Source organism: Antechinus flavipes, chromosome 1 (assembly GCF_016432865.1).
Source record: "Antechinus flavipes isolate AdamAnt ecotype Samford, QLD, Australia chromosome 1, AdamAnt_v2, whole genome shotgun sequence".
NCBI classification, from domain to species: domain Eukaryota; kingdom Metazoa; phylum Chordata; class Mammalia; order Dasyuromorphia; family Dasyuridae; genus Antechinus; species Antechinus flavipes.
The window spans coordinates 342,471,179-342,487,596 of record NC_067398.1 but is presented as its reverse complement, the minus strand read 5'-3'; the positions used below and the strand labels follow the sequence as shown (position 1 = coordinate 342,487,596).

At 41.1% G+C, this 16,418-nt stretch overlaps 1 protein-coding gene across 1 annotated transcript; it reads left to right on the top strand.

Moving 5' to 3' along the window:
• Positions 1–11,884: 11,884 nt before the first annotated feature.
• On the top strand, positions 11,885–16,303 carry NOXO1 (NADPH oxidase organizer 1). The gene is made up of 8 exons (XM_051969482.1): positions 11,885–11,985; positions 12,645–12,725; positions 12,910–12,985; positions 13,181–13,358; positions 14,386–14,591; positions 15,121–15,234; positions 15,551–15,668; positions 15,767–16,303. Exons 1-8 carry the CDS (start codon positions 11,890–11,892, stop codon positions 16,143–16,145), a joined length of 1,248 nt encoding a protein of 415 aa, XP_051825442.1. The 5' UTR covers positions 11,885–11,889; the 3' UTR covers positions 16,146–16,303.
• The last annotated feature ends 115 nt before the right edge of the window (positions 16,304–16,418 follow it).

Below are 16,418 nucleotides of genomic sequence, written 5' to 3'. Positions count from 1 at the left end.
ATTATTTCTATGTCTCTGTGACCTACATAAGTACGGTGTGTGCAAGCCAATATTTACTTAAAACTTTTGATATTTTACTTAACTAGAAATGATGACATTTATCCTTATTCAATGTTATCAATATTTAGACTATTAATTTAAATGATGTCAGCTCAGTAATCTGAAGTTTGAAGATCTGATTGATGATTCCTCTAAGAATCAGGGAAATAAAGCATTCCATTCTAATCTGCCTTTGGCACCAATGTTTAACATTCAATTAGGGGAGAGGGCACTTATTTCTCAATGCTCCCCAACTTATGATGTAATCCTTTGTAACAGAACCTATAAAGGCTGTATATTTTTACTAATTCTTTAGCTCTCCTACCACAAGCTTTCTCTTTCTTATCTCATGATGGGACCTTCCAGGTTTTAATAAACAATCTTTCTGCTTTCTACTAAGTGATCTTTGAACAGTCATTTTGGGTAAGGATTTTCTACATCCCTCACACCCATATGCCCAGGATCACGTAAAAATATCTTGGTCAGAAAGGGGTCACAAGTGGAAAAAGTTTAAGAACTCCTACTCAACCCCAGTTATTATCTGTTACCATCACATTGCCAATAAGAGAAAAGAAGATGGAGGTAGAGGAGGCAAGAAGGAAGAGGGGAGTTTGGGAATGGCTTTCAGAGTTTTTCAAACAGCTGAAAGTTTGTCATGTGGAATGGAGATTCAACTTCTTTCCTTTGGTCCAGAGGGCAAAACTTAGACCAATTAGGAACTACAAAAGAGCAGATTTTAGAAAACAAAATCCTTTTGTCACCTTAGAGCTATTCAAAAGTGGAATGAAAGGGTGAGTTGAGTTCCCTATCAGAGGGAACCTCCCTCTAAGCACTGAATACTCCACTTTCTGGTCCAAAATCCAGGAGTCAAACACTCATTAGCTATGTGACAAGGACAAGTTACATCCCTTAGATGGGGTTTGGTTTTCTACTCTTAAAAAATGGGGAGGGTAATAAACTACACTATGTAGGTGACAGGGATTTTTGGGTAAGGGAAAATTGAAAAGTGCTATAGAACTAAACACAGGTGTGTTATTATTAAATGTCAATAAATAATCCAAGGCAATCTCAATAAACTTTGGGTAGAAAACGTCATCTGCATCCAGAAAGAAAACTATGAAGATTGAATGTAAATCAACACATACGATGTTCACTTTTTTTTCTTCTGTTGTGATTTTTCCCTTGTCTTGTTTTTTCTCTCCCAACATAATTCATAAAGAAATGTATATTTAAAAATTAACACACGTGTAGTCAGAAATAAAATTTAAAAAATTTTAAAGTCAATAAACATTTAATAAGTGCTTATTATGTACCTAGTAGTGTTAAGTATTGAAGTCACTATGTTAATTATAATAATGAATATTATTGTTATAACAATTATCATATCTTCTTAACTTCTTTAATGGGTTCTGATAGATAGGTTTTTGACACAAGCATTATCCTGCAATTATTCTTTTAAAAAATTTTTAAAGCTTTTTATTTTCAAAATATATGCCTAGATAATTTTCAGCATTCACCTTTACAAAATCTTGTGTTCCAAATTTTTTTTCTCCCTCCCTTCTCCCCACACCTTCCCCTAGATGGCAAGTAATCCAATATATGTTAAATACATGCAATTCTTCTATATATGTTTCAACAATTATCATGCTGCACAAGAAAAATCAGATCAAAAAGGAAAAAATGGGAAAGAAAACAAAATGCAAGCAAATAACAACAACAAAAAACCCTGAAAATACTATGTTGTGATACATACTCAGTCCCCACAGAGCTCTCTCTGGATGCAGATGGCTCTTTTTATCACAAGACCATTGGAACTGGCCTGAATCACCTCTCTGTTGAAAAGGGCCACATCCATCAGAATTGATCACTGTATAATTTTGTTGCTACAATGTACAATGTTCTCTTGGTTCTACTCCCTTCACTCCACATCAGTTCATGTAAGTCTTTCCAGGCCTTTCTGAAATCATTCTGCTGAATATTTCTTATGGAATAATAATATTCCATTACATTCATGTATCCTAACTTATTCAACAGATGGGCATCGACCTAGTTTCCAGTTCTTTGCTATAAAAAGGACTGCTACAAACATTTTTGCAGATATGGGAATCCTTTTTCCTTTTTTATGATTTATTTCAGATACAAGCCTAGTCGAGACTACCTGCAATTATTATTTTATTTTTAATGTTCTCAAGACTATTGAATAGGCAGGTAAAATGAATGCTTTTCATAACTGAATAACATTAACAGGATGCAAACTCATCTTTTTCTCTGTTCACAGAAAGTAACTTCTGGTATAACTAACTGCCAAAGCAGAATAGGAATGATATAGTTGTTCAGAATTTTAATCATGTTTGACTCTTTGTGACACATTTGGGGTTTTCTTAGCAAAGATACTGGAGTGATTTGCCATTTCCCTTTTCAGCTGATTTGACAGATGAGGAAACTGAGGCACACAAGGTTAAATTACTTGTCCAGGGTCACATGGCTAGTAAGTGTCTGAGACTGAATTTGAACTCAGGTCTTCTTGCTTGCAGGTCCAGCACTCTATCTACTGTACTACCTAACTGTCCCAGGGAAGATATAAATCAATTTATCTGTTATAACTCTCCAGGTCCAATAGGATTAATTTGAATTCTCAAAATATCTTGTCTCTATTGGTAGTTTGTGAATTTATTGTCTGCTAGTTTACAAAGGATAGTGATTTTCTTTTTTTTTTTTCCCCTTCCAATTCTATTCCTTTTTTTTTTTTTTAATAACTTTTTATTGATAGAACCCATGCCCGGGTAATTTTTTACAGCATTATCCTTTGCACTCACTTCTGTTCCGATTTTTCCCCTCCCTCCCTCCACCCCCTCCCCCAGATGGCAAGCAGTCCTTTCATGTTGAATAGGTTACAGTATATCCTAGATACAATATATGTGTGCAAAACCGAACAGTTTTCTTGTTGTGCAGGGAGAATTGGATTCAGAAGGTAGAAATAACCCGGGAAGAAAAACAAAAATACAAGCAGTTTATATTCATTTCCCAGTGTTCTTTCTTTGGGTGTAGCTGCTTCTGTCCTTCCTTGATCAATTGAAATTGAATTAGCTCTCTTTAAGATAGTGATTTTCTAGTGTATAATTCTAGCTACCTGATTGCACTGATTATGTCTTTTTTATGTATTTGAGAAGTGCTAAATGTGACCTATAAAGACAATAGTTTCTACTATTTCCTTGTTTAATCTGCCCTGATAATAAATCCAGGCCTTTGAAGAAAACCTCCCAGTAATTTCTGCTAACAATAACCTGGTTTCTAATCATAATCATAAAGCATCCAGTTTCAATAGTCAAATATGAATGACTCAGTGGTTTAATGCTTCCTTGGCTCCCTATTATCAGTTGAGTTCATATGAACTGCTCTCCATGGAAGATGTTTTGGTTCCACTTTTGGACCTTAGCCATTACACATGCTCTGTTCAGAAATAAAGCAAACATCGGTTACATTAAATAAATCTAGTAACATCTACTCATCATCAGTGGTGATATTCCTCCGAGAAGTGATATCTATTAGTACAGGAAGTCTATCTGTAATTTATGATCCTTATGTGATGTAATCTGGGAACTTCTATCAATCTTCTTCCTCCTTTTTGACAAGGAAGTGTTACTATTTCAAGGGACTCTAAAATAGACCATTTGGCTGGGTTCCTTTGGGCAAGGCACTCCTCCCTTGATCCTGTGCCCAACCACACCTAGTCATTGATCTCTTAGCCCCAGGAAATTCCCTCTTCTGGTGACAGAGGGTTCTCCTTTTTCCTTTTGGCTTATTAAATTACCAGCCACCCAGGGATAATTTCTAATTCTAGTAAATTAGGTAACAGCTCATAAGTCTCTAGAGATCTTCCAAGAGGGTGGAAGTAAAAGAGGTTTTTTTTTTTTTTTTTTTTTTTTTTAATAGCTTTTTATTTACAAGATATATGCATGGGTAATTTTTCAGCATTGACAATTGCAAAATCTTCTGTTCCAATTTTTCTCCTCCTTCTCAGCCCCTCCCCCAGATGGCAGGTAGACCAATACACATTAAATACAATATATGTATACATGTCCATACAGTTATATTGCTGAACAAAAAGAATCGGACTTTGAAATAATGTACAATTAGCCTGTGAAGGAAATAAAAAATGTAAGTGGACACAAATAGAGGGATTGGGAATTCTATGTAATTGTTCATAGTCATCTCCTAGAGTTCTTTCACTGGGCGTAGCTGGTTCAGTTCATTACTGAATTCATTGGAACTGATTTGGTTAATCTCATTGTTGAAGAGAGCCACATCATCAGAATTGATCATCATATAGTCTTGTTGTTGAGGTATATAACCATCTCCTGGTCCTGCTCATTTCACTCAGCATCAGTTCATGTAAGTCTCTCCAGGACTTTCTGAAATCATCCTGCTGCTCATTTCTTACAGAACAATAATATTCCATAATATTCATATACCACAATTTACGCAACCATTCTCCAATTGATGGACATCCACTCAGTTTCTAATTCCTTGTCACTACAAACAGGGCTGCCACAAACATTTTGGCACATACAGGTCCCTTTCCCTTCTTTAGTATCTCTTTGGGATATAAGCCCAGGAGTAACACTGCTGGATCAAAGGGTATGCACAGTTTGATAACTTTTTGAGCATAGTTCCAAATTGCTCTCCAGAATGGCTGGAGTATTCACAATTCCACCAACAATGTATCAGTGTCCCAGTGTAAAAGAAGTTCTTAATGAACAATATGAATTGGGTATAGAATAAGTAGTTTATTCCTACACAGAAAGAAATGCTAAGCATGAAAAAAAATCACAATGAGAAATAAAAGTTTTAAAAGGACTCAGTAAACCTAAAACTACAGTAACAAAAGGCTAAGAGAATATTTTAAATGATTTAAATGAGAAGAGAATTTGAATAATTCAATACCATTCTACATTTCACTTCAGCTTGGCCTTCTATCCCCAGAATTATCACCCTATATCTTTTCTGCCCTTTATAATTAAATTCTTCAAAAAGGTATCTACACAAGATGCCTTCTCTCATTTTCTTAACCCCTTACTCTATGGCTTCTGACCTTATCATTCCATTGAAACTGCTCTCTCCAAAGTTGCCAATGATCTCTTAGTTACCAACCCAATGATCCTTTCTCAATCTTCTTTCTCCTCAATTTCTCTGCAATTGTTTGTTGACCATTTTCTCCTTTTTGGTATACTCTTCTCTCCTGGTTTTGAGGACACTTCTCTCTCCTGGCTCTCCTGCCTATTCAATCCCTCCTTCTCTGTCTCCTTTTCTGGTCACACTCTCTAACTATAAATGTTTCTCAGAGTTCTGTCCTCAATACTACTTCACTTGATGATTGCATCAGCTCCCATGGATTAAATTATCTTCTCTACCCTGATTATTCTCAAATCTACCTGACATGCCCCAAACTTTCTATTGATATCCAATTTTTCTCCAGCTTCAACTGCCTTTCAGATATCTCAAATTGGATGTTCAGTATATATCTACTACTCAACATGTCCAAAATGAAGTCATTATTTTCCCCCAAATCCTCCCTAACTCTTATATCATTTCAGAGAGCAATATATCCTCCTGGTCTCAGGTTTGCAATCTTGGAGTCAGTCCAGATTCCTCACTATCTTTCATTTCCCATATCCAATTAATTGCCAAGGCCTAGCAATTTTATCTTTACAACATCTACCCAATATGCCCACCTGTGACACTGCCACTGTTTAAATGCATGTCCTTACTATATCACATCTGGAATATGGCAGTATTCTGGTGGTAGGTCTACCCACCTCAAGCGTTTCCCCACTCTAATCCATCCTTCTTGTAGCTGCTACAGTGGTTTTCCTAAAGTGCAAGTTCAACCATGTCTCCCCGCTTAATTCCCATCCCTCACTCAATAAATTCCAGTGGTTCCCTGTTGCCTCCAGGAGCAAATACAAAATTCTCTGTTTGGCATTCAAAGTTCTTCATAACCTAGGCCCCGCCTATCTTTCTAGTCATCTTACCCCTTTCTTCCAAGATGCATTGTTGGTGGAACTATGAACACATCCAGCCATTCTGGAGAGCAGTTTGGAACTACCTCAAAAAGTTATCAAACTGTGCATACCCTTTGATCCAGCAGTGTTTCTACTGGGCTTATACCTCAAAGAGATCTTAAAGGAAGGAAAGAGACCCACATGTGCAAAAATGTTTTTTGTGGTGGCAAAGAATAGGAAACTGAGTGGATGCCCATCAGCTGGAGAATGGCTGAATAAATTGTGGTATATGAAGGTATATTGTTGTGTAAGATGAGCAGGCTGATTTTAGAAAAGTCTGGAAAGATTTACATGGACTGATACTGAGTGAAGTGAGCAGAACCACGAACATTATATACAGCAACAAGAAGATTGTGTGATGATCAACTATGATAGACTTGGCTCTTTTTAGCAATTCCGTGATTTAAGGCAATTCCAGTAAACTTTGCATGAAAAATGCCATCCACACCCAGAGAGAATTATGGAGACTAAATGTAAATTGAAGCATACTATTTTCACTTTTTTTCCTCTTTCTTTTTTTTCTAATAGTTTTTTCCTTTTGTTCTGATTTTTTCTCCTCATGTCTCATATGGAAATATGTAAAAAAAATGAATGTTCATGTCTAATCTAAAATATAAATAATGAAATAAAAATGCATTGTCTAAATAACAGGAAAAAAATCCATTTATTAAGTAAGTACCTACTATTTGCAAGAAGCTAAAAATACTAAAATAAGAGTAAAAGGAGAATTGTTTTCTGCCTTTAAGGAACTTAATTCTCCTGGAATGGCATATGAATGTAACATATACAAACAGATGAGTAAATTGTAAATAATTTGAGAAAGCTCATTAGCAATTTAGGCAGATAAAGAAAAGCTTAGCTTAAGATTTTAAGATCATCAAAACTTGATTTGAGCTTTGAAAGAAAATAAATAGTCTAAGAAATGGAAGTAAAAAAGCATGGGAAACAGCTTATGCCAAAACACACAGACAGGAGGAAGTACGGAGAACTGGGCCTGTCTAGCTGGATCTCTGCACATCTGAAATACAGTCATGTCACATAAGTATAGAAATTGAGAAAGGTTAAAGAGTTTGTAGTTTTATCATAGAGGCTGAAGAGCCACTGAATGATTTTCACGTGAGGAGCTAAGTATTAGTAAGATTACTTTGGCAGCTCCATGAAGGATAGTTTGGAGAGGTTGGGAAAGCTAGAAGCAATAGAGGTGATTAGGAAGTTATTGAAATAGTCAACATACTTTTTTTTTCCTTTTTTATTTTATTTTTAAAAAATACACATTTCTTTATGAATCATGTTGGGAGAGAAAAATCAGAACAAAAAGGAAAAACCATTGGAGAGAAAAAAACAAAAAAGAAGTGAACTGAGTTTGTGTTGATTTATAGTCAATCTCCCATGTTCTTTTTTTGGCTGCAGCTGGCATTTTCTCTCCAAAGTTTATTGGGACTGCCTTGGATAGTCAATAAACTTGTGATAGAACCATCCAAATCCAAAAAGAAGATGGTGGACACTAAATGTGGGTCACAACATAGAATTTTCACCTTTTTTTGTTGTTGCTTGCTTATTTTTTCTCATTTTTTTCTTTTTAATTTGATTTTTTTGTACAGCATGATAAATGTGGAAATATGTACAGAAGAATTGCATGTGTTTAACATATATTGCATTGTTTGCTGTTTAGGGGAGGAAGGTGGGGAGATGGGAGAAAGAAAATTTTGCAACACAAGTTTTTGCAAGGATGAATATTGAAAACTACTTTTGCATGTATTTTGAAAATAAAATGCTATTATTTAAAAAATTATTGGAATAGTCAAGAAGAAGGGATATGAAGGCACAAACTAGAAGAATGGCCAAAAGAGTAGAGGGAGGAAAAGGAAGAAGAAAATTCAAGAAACTCTGGTAGAATTGCTTATTCTTGTTTATAGATTGGATATGGAGAACGAAGAGTCAAGGATGATTCTGTGGGTATGAAACTGAATCACCGGAAGATACATCATCTTTTCCAATTCTATTTTTTTTCAGAAGAAGGAATTAAAAGCCATGATGACCAAGAAGCATTTATTATTCAAATGAAATGACAAATTATTTGTTTAATACTTTATACCAAATAGGAGGGAAAAACTTGTAATTTTAAGATCATATAAGTAGTAAGCAACAGAATGAAATTTGAATTTGGATTCCCTGATCCCAAATTGAGCTCTCTGACTCCAAACTTTGCTTGCCTCCATCATAGAAACATCCAAGCAAGGGTTCAGTTGAATTTCCCTCAAGCACGATCCACACCCTTTCCCTAAATAATTAAAAGAACATAAAAGATTTCTAACTGAAAGTTAATACAAGCTTATATTCCAGTATTTTTCCATTCTTTAAAAGAAAGGATGATGTATCATTTGTAAATTAATATCCACACTTCCTGACATTTTATTGCTAATTCATGTTGTAATAATCATGTATATTATTCTTTTGGATATTTCTGTTTTCACTGTCTCTCTTATTTAAAAAGTGTTTGTTTGTTGTTGTTGTTGTTTTTGCTTTCAAAGAAAATCAGCCTTTTCTCCTTCTTGTTCTCCCTCCAGCACTGAGAAAACAAGAAAAATAAAACCCTTATTGAAAACATATATAGTGCAACAAAATTAATTCCTCCATCAACTTTATCCCAAAAAAGCCTCAATCTGCACTGGAGTCTATCACCTTTTTCTGCTTTTCCACAGGTCTTTTCTTACATTCATTATCCCTTATGGAATATTCAATCACATTAATCTATCACAGTTCTTTTTAGCCATTCTCCAATGGCTTATTTCTTGTTTGTTATTACAAATAATGCTACTGTGAATATTGGATCTCTCCCTAAGTCACTACCTTAGTCAACCTCAAAGATGCTGACCCACATTGACAAGAGCTGCCCCAACTGGGAGTTCATTATACTAGTAATGTCGCAGAAACAGTCCCTATCTCCTATATGCTAAGCACTGGTAATACAAAAACAAAGATAGATAGTCCCTGCCATGTGGGAATCCCTGCCATAATGGCAAAGACAGTATGTGAAGGGGAATGATGGCCAAAAAGTGGGATTTTGGTTTGGGAAAGTTGCTGGAATAGTAATGGAGCCACACGGATTTCAGAAAAGCTTGGAAAGACTGACATGAACTGATCGCTGAGTGAAATGAGCAGAACCAGGACATTATACACAGTCATAAGATTATATGATAGTCAATTGTGATGGATTTGGCTCTTCTCAACAATGTTGTGATTCAAGGGATTTTCAATAGATTTGGGATGGAAAATGCTAATAGCATTCAGAGAGATAACTATTGAGACTAAATGTAGATCTAAGCATAGTATTTTTCATCTTTTTGTTGTTGCTGTTGTTTGCTTGCTTTTTTTCTTTCTCATGTTTTTTCCCTTTTTGATCTGATTTTTCTTTTTTAAATTTATTTTTATTGAAGTTTTTTTATTTTCAAAACATATGCAAAGATAATTTTTTAACATTGACCCTTGAAAAAACCTTGTGTTCCAATTTTTCCTTTCCTTCCTCTAACTTGCTCCCCTAGATGGCATTCAATCCAATATATATTAAGCATGGCAAAAATATATATAAATCCAATATAGGCAGACATATTTATGCAATTATGTTGCTGCAAGATTATACAATGATCAATTCTGTTGGATGTTGCTCTCTTCAGCAATGAGATGATTCAGACCAGTTTTAATGATGTTGTGATGATGAGAGCCATCTACATCCAGAGAGAGGACTGTGGGAACTGAGAGTGGATCACAACGTAGCATTTTCACATCTTTTATTGTTGTTTGCTTGAACTTTATTTTCTTTCTCATTTTTCTCCCTTTTTGATCTAATTTTTCTTGTGCAGCACGATAATTGTATAAATATGTACGCCTAAACTAGATTTACATATATTTTTTACCATGTTTAATATATATTAGATTACTTGTCATCTAAGGGAGAGGGTGGGGGGAGAGGGAAATTGGAACACAAAATTTTGCAAGAGTCAGTGATGGAAAAATTATTCTTGCATATGTTTTGAAAATAAAAAGCTTCATTAAAAATTTTTTCTTGCTGCACAAGAAAAATCAGATCAAAAAGTTAAAAAAAAGGAGAAAGATAATAAAATTCAAGTAAACTACAACAAAAAGAGTGAAAATGCTATGTTATGCTCTACCCTCAATTTCCACAGTTCTCTCTCTGGGTGTAGCTGGCTCTCATCTTCACAAGATCATTGGAATTGGTCTGAATCATCTCATTGTTGGAAAGAGCCACGTCTATCAGAATTGCTCATCATATAATCTGATCTGATTTTTCTTGTGCAACATGATGAATATGGAACTATGTTTAGAAGAACTGCACTTTGCTGACTTGGGTGGGGAAAGGGATAAAAATTTTGGAATACAAGGTTTTGCAAAGGTTAAGGTTGAAAAGTATCTTTGCATGTACTGGAAAAATAAAATATTATTTTTTAAAATGGAAAAAAAGTATTGAAATCATAGGGCAAGAGATTGATACACCCTTTCCAGTAGCAATGAGCAGCTAGGTGGCATAGTGGAAAGAGTGCGGGGCCTGAAGTCAAGAGGATTCTGGCCTCAGACACTTAACATTTCCTAGCTGTGTGACCCTGGGCAAGTCACTTAACTTCAGTTGCCTCAGTTTCCTCATCTGTAAAGAGCTAGAGAAAGAAATGGCCAATCATTCCAATAGCTTTGCCAAGAAAACCCTAAATGGGATCATAGAGAATCAGATACAAATGAAATGACTCAAGAAGTTCTAGTAGCAATGGCAGACTTAATTCTGATTTCTGGAATTAAAGAGGGATGATATATGAAAGTAGCAAGTAAAGTATGGCTAGGGCAGGATACACATATGAAGCAGAAAAGATTAAGTTCCTCAGGATATGGATTTTGGTCTAAATGGCGAAGAGCTGGCCTGAGACAGAGAAACAAACACACACAGAGGGATTCAGAGACAGAGAAAGAGGGAGGGAGAGAGAAACAGAAAGACAGAGAAAAGAGAAAGAGAAAAAGAAAGAGAAAGGGAGAGGGAGGAGGGAAGGGGGAGGAAGGGGGAAAGAAAGAGAGAGAGAGAGAGAGAGAGAGAGAGAGAGAGAGAGAGAGAGAGAGAGAGAGAGAGAGAGAAAGAGAGAGAGAGATATAGAGGAGGAGAGAGAGAGAGAGAAGGAGAGAGGGGGGAGAGAGAGAGAGAGAGATAAAGAGAGAGAGAGAGAGAGAGAGAGAGAGAGAGAGAGAGAGAGAGAAAGAAAAAAGGAGAGAGAGAAGGAGAAAGAGAGAAGGAGGGGGGGCAGGGAAAGAGAGAGAGAGAGAAAGTGTGTAAAAGTAAACATTTCATATCATCTCAGTAGTCTATTTTTATCATATGTAATATTCTCTTTGCCCCAGAGGGTTAAAAATTCATCCCCTAAACATAGTTGTGAGTGACAACATCTAATTCTCCTTTAACCTTTAAATGGTGTAACTCTTTATCGTCCAGTATTCTTTCTAACTCTACCACAGCTGTCCTTGGTCCAGGTCTCTGAAAACGGAGAGGGAATTTGCCTCTTCTGCCGAACCCACTTAGAGCAGTCCCCTGCCTCTGAGGCTCTGATGACTTACAGGAGAGGTCAGGAGGAAGTAGAAATACCTCTTGGGGAATTTAGGGCTCCAGCCCCAGGCAGATCTTCCTGGTATGAGCCTTGAGGGGTCAGTAGGGAGGAGACAAACAGGTAAGAAATCTCCTGGCAGCCTGCCAGGATCTGGCCCCACCCTCTCCCTCCATCTGCTTAAGAAGGTGATGAGAGCCCGGGGAACCATGCAGAGCAGGATGGCTGGCACCCGGCAGCCAACGTCGGTTCAAGGCCTGGGTTTTGTGCTGGGCAGACGACATCAGGTATTACTCGGCTGGTTTTCTGTTACCTATCATGCCCGTTTTCATTTCCCTCACATCTGTTTATTCTGTGTATTCTCCTCTCTCTCCCCCCAACTAGGGCTCCCCATTTCCCTGCTTTTCTGCATCCTGGTCTCCCTTCATTTTTGTCTCCCCCAAATCTTCACCTTCACATCTCTCTTCTCCAATTCATCTCATATTCGTCCTCTTTCGCATTCCTCCGACCGTCTCTTCCACTTTCTCTCCAAGCATGCTCTTCTGCTTCTTTCCCCATATGGATCTCCCATCATCCGCTCTGCTTTCTGTCTCTGACTCCTGTAGCTCCCATCACTGCTTTACCCACGGCACTGACTCTCCTTTCTCATCATCTCCAGCACCCCACAATCTCCTTGACTCCTCGGTGACTTGTATCTCTTTTTCTTCCTTCATCTAAGCCTCCGAGTTTTTGTTTTCTCCTTTTCTTCGTCATGGCTTGGGCTAAAGATGGAATGTTTGGGGATGTAGCAGAAAATGTGGCTATTTGGGAGGGGATTGGGTGGGGGTCAGCCCTCTGTACCCAGCGCTGTTACAGAGCAGGAAGGATGTTTCTTGAGCTAGATAAAGAAAAACTGGACTGGTACTAAACCTATTAAATCCCTAACCCTCATCTTTCTGGCCCATAGATATTCATTCTCTCCGTGCTTTGGTCTGATGGCAGTGACAGTCTCATCTACAGGACCTTAGAGGAGTTCCGCCAATTCCATGTGAGACACTGGACCCACTATAACCCCCTGGGGCCCTCGAGAACAATCCCCTCTCCTAGGTTACATTTTGGGGTTACCCAACGACTCCCTTGAACCTAGGGGCTCCCTCCCAGCCCATATTACCCCTTTATTGCCTAACTCCCTTATTTAAAGCCATACCATAACTCTGAATCTATCCTTCCAGAAAAGGCTGAAGAACACCTTTCCCTTGGAGGCAGGGTTGCTGAAGAGTTCAGATCGTACCCTTCCCAAGTTTCAAGGTTAGGATGGCTATTGGGGAAGGGATGGGCTAGGAGGGTGGCAGACTCTGGCTGAGCAGACATACAAGTACTGGGCCAGTCTGGGAAAGGTTCTGGGACCTTAGGGTAGGGTCCTAAGGTGAGGGAGAATGGAGCTTCAGAAGGACGCTGAGGGCAGTAGGACTGGGGTTTCAGAGTTCGCTGTTCTTCCTGCAGATACCTCAGCACTTTTCCCCAGTGGAAGGACGCGAAGGGGCCTGGCCAAGTTACAGCTGCTGGAAGCCTATTCTCAGAAACTTCTGGGAGCCTCAGAGACAGTCTCTCAAAGTGAGGTGGTCATTGGCTTTTTCCAGCCCCAGCCTGGAGATCTGGAGCCTGTCCTGCCCCAGAACAGGTATTTGGGAGCCTCCATAAATACACTTTTCCTATTCAGATTAAGTTTTCCCCACTCTGTGAAGGCTTGGGAGTTGGGAAGCTCACCATCTGCTAGGCAGATTCCTAAGGAGGACATGGAAAAGGGGCTTGGGAGAGGGGAAGCTGAGAAAGGGGGAAGAAAGCTGCTGGGGCTCTGAAGCTTTTTTAGGTTTCTTAGGATTTAACAGAAAGGCTTCATGAATCTTCTACTGTTCTAAGAGTCCAGTTTTCTAAGTCTTGGGTTAGGAACTCCTTCTATATTCCCTTCTAATTGCACAGCCTCTGCTTAGCAAGGCTTCCAGGAACAGGACATTCACTACTGCTTATTTATTCCGTGTCTAGCCAATCCTGTTCTTTATAGTTGGTGGGGCTTTTTCTAGTAACACACATCCCACCAACCAAATTCTGCCATACGGGGCCAAACAGGAGCAGTGTGGTACAGTGGGTAGAGAACTAGCTTTGAAATCTGGAAAGCCTGGGTTCTCAACTGCCTCTGACATCCATAGGGCCTCTATTAGTATCAGGAGTTCTTCTGCTAAGGGGAGTTAAGGGAGTTAAGGAAACCCCAAGTCCAGACTCCGAGTCTCCAGGATTTGCAGATGTTTATTATTTATATATTACAGTGCATATTATACTACAGTCTGGGGCATGGTAGCTGGAAGGAAGGGCCGGGGATGACTGGGGTTGGACTAGTTTTGGAGGAATGGATAGGGTCAGAATAAGGGAAAGTGGGGAGGGACGGCAGGAAGGCTCTAGATCGGCGCGGCAGCCTGGGTAAAGGTCTGGATGTGGAAATGAATCTGATTTTCTCTAGGACATGAAGAGAAGGCAGGTAGGAGGCCTAAATGCCAGGCTCAGAACGGTGGGAGGAGCTGAGACAGGAGAAAAGTTCCACTGGGGAGACAGAAAATCTTGTACTGGGCCCAGAAAAGTTCCGATTGGGGAGGGCTCAAGCCCACCCATCTTATCTGTATCTCACCTTGGTTATCCTGGCTCTCTCCTTCAAGCCTGGTGGTCATGCCCTCCCCTTGGGAGCCTTGGGAGAGGCTGGAACAAAATCCGAAGAAGCCCCTGGCCCCAGAACCAGACATCCAGACCCTGGAGGCCCAGACTTACCAGTGCATTGATAGCTTCAGTACTCAGGACATCAAGGGCAGAGCCTTTCAGGCGGAAGCCGGAGAACAGCTGGATGTCTTGCTTAGAGAACCCACAGGTGGGAGGGCTGTGGGACTGGGGGGGTGGGGAGGGGAGGACGTGGGAGAGATGGAAGAATGGGGCCTCTGCCCTGGATCCTGGGACGGGTGGATGAAGGGGTGTTTTATGTTGGTGGGGAGCCTAAAGAGATGGGTCTTATCCCCAGGAAACAGAGACATCAAGGGATAGGGGTTCGGGTTTTTTCTTTTGGGGGAGGGAAGAGAACAGGAGCTTGGGGAAACGGAAGTATTAGTTTGGAGGGCTAGGGACATTTGGAGGAAATAGATTTTTACCCCTGGGGGATCCCAAGGAATTCTGAGTCCTGGGAGAAGGAATAAGGGAATAGGTGAGGACCCTGCAGCAGGAGAGGTTCTTTAATCCTTGACAGTAAAGCAAATTAGTATTTGATGGGAAGGGTATGTCCCCGTGTGATGTGCATACATGTCCGTACCAGTAAGTAGCTGCCTCCGGATTTCCCTTTTACCCCAAGCAAAACCTAGCGCCTCTTACTGGCTGAGGGGGCTGCATCTCTCCCCTGCTTTCCCCAGGCTGGTGGCTGGTGGAGAACGAGGACAAGCAGGTGGCTTGGTTTCCCGCACCCTACCTCCAGGAGTTGTCTCCAAGAAAGGGCTGCGAGGAGCCGGCCCAGCTACCCTTCGGGGGTAAGTGCCCCTCATGCCCGACCCCACCACGAGAGAGGGAAGGAGGGAGCGGGGGAGGGGCAGGCTAGGGCTCTCTGGCGTGGGGGCTCAGCGTTCGCTCCCTTAGATAAACCACTCCCGGGTCAGTTTCCCCACGTGGAAGAGAAAGCTCTTCCCAGCTCCGAATCCTCCGAGTCCGTACCCCTAGCTTGTTCTGGAGGAACAGGAGACGCCCTCCGGCTCGGGGACTTACAGAAGTCTCCCCCCGAGAGGACGGCGCGTCCCCGGGCAAGCACCGAGTGGGAGATGAGGAACGGCTCCTTCCCGCCCCCTGCAGGGCTGCCGTTCTGTACCTCGGAAGCGTATGAGAGCAGCCGGGAGGACGAGCTGTGTGTGCCGGCGGGAGCCCGCGTGACGGTGCTGAAGGTGTCCGAGCGCGGCTGGTGGCAATGCAGGTAGGTAGGGGCTCAGGCCGGGCGGCCCGGGAAGGAGCGCCGCGACGCCCCGCCCCGCTCGGCAGGACGAAACGAGCTCCCCTCTCCTTCTCCCGCAGGTACCGCGGCCGCCTGGGGCTCCTACCAGCCGTGCTGCTGCGTCGCTGCCCGGGCCCCGCGAACGCTAGTGGGCTGGCGCTCCTGAACGCGGGCAGGACCAACCCGGAGCCAGAATCCGACAGCGGAGCTGAAGCCGAGCCAGGCAGGAGTCAGCCCCGGGAGAGGCGCCTCCCTCCGCCCGTCACCCCAAAGTACAGCTCGGACTCGGGCTCCAGCAGCGACAATGGGGAGGAGGCCAGTGTCTCTGTCCCCGTCGTGCCTGCCCGGCCCAGGCGAGGGGACATCCTGCGCAGCTGCTGCTCCGTGACCCGCAGGGCCCTTCTGGGCCCGGAGACATTGAGGTCTCGGGGCCAGACGTCCCCAGGTGCCCCGCCCTAACTCCCAGGAAAATACTTTCCTTGCTGGGATCCCAAGACCTGCCCTCTCTGGTGCCCTTCTGTCTTTGTATTAGAGTGCCTCCTCCCTGCGGGACCATTTTTTTTTTTTTAATATTTATTATTTTTTTGGTACGTGTAAATAAATCTTTCTAGTGGCTGATCAAGAGTCTGCCTGCCTTCTCTCTTCCCCACATCAAAACCCCAGCCCCCAACTTTATTTCTGCCCGGGGTGACATTGCATCCACTTACTTCGTCATGGTTTATGGTCAAAGCA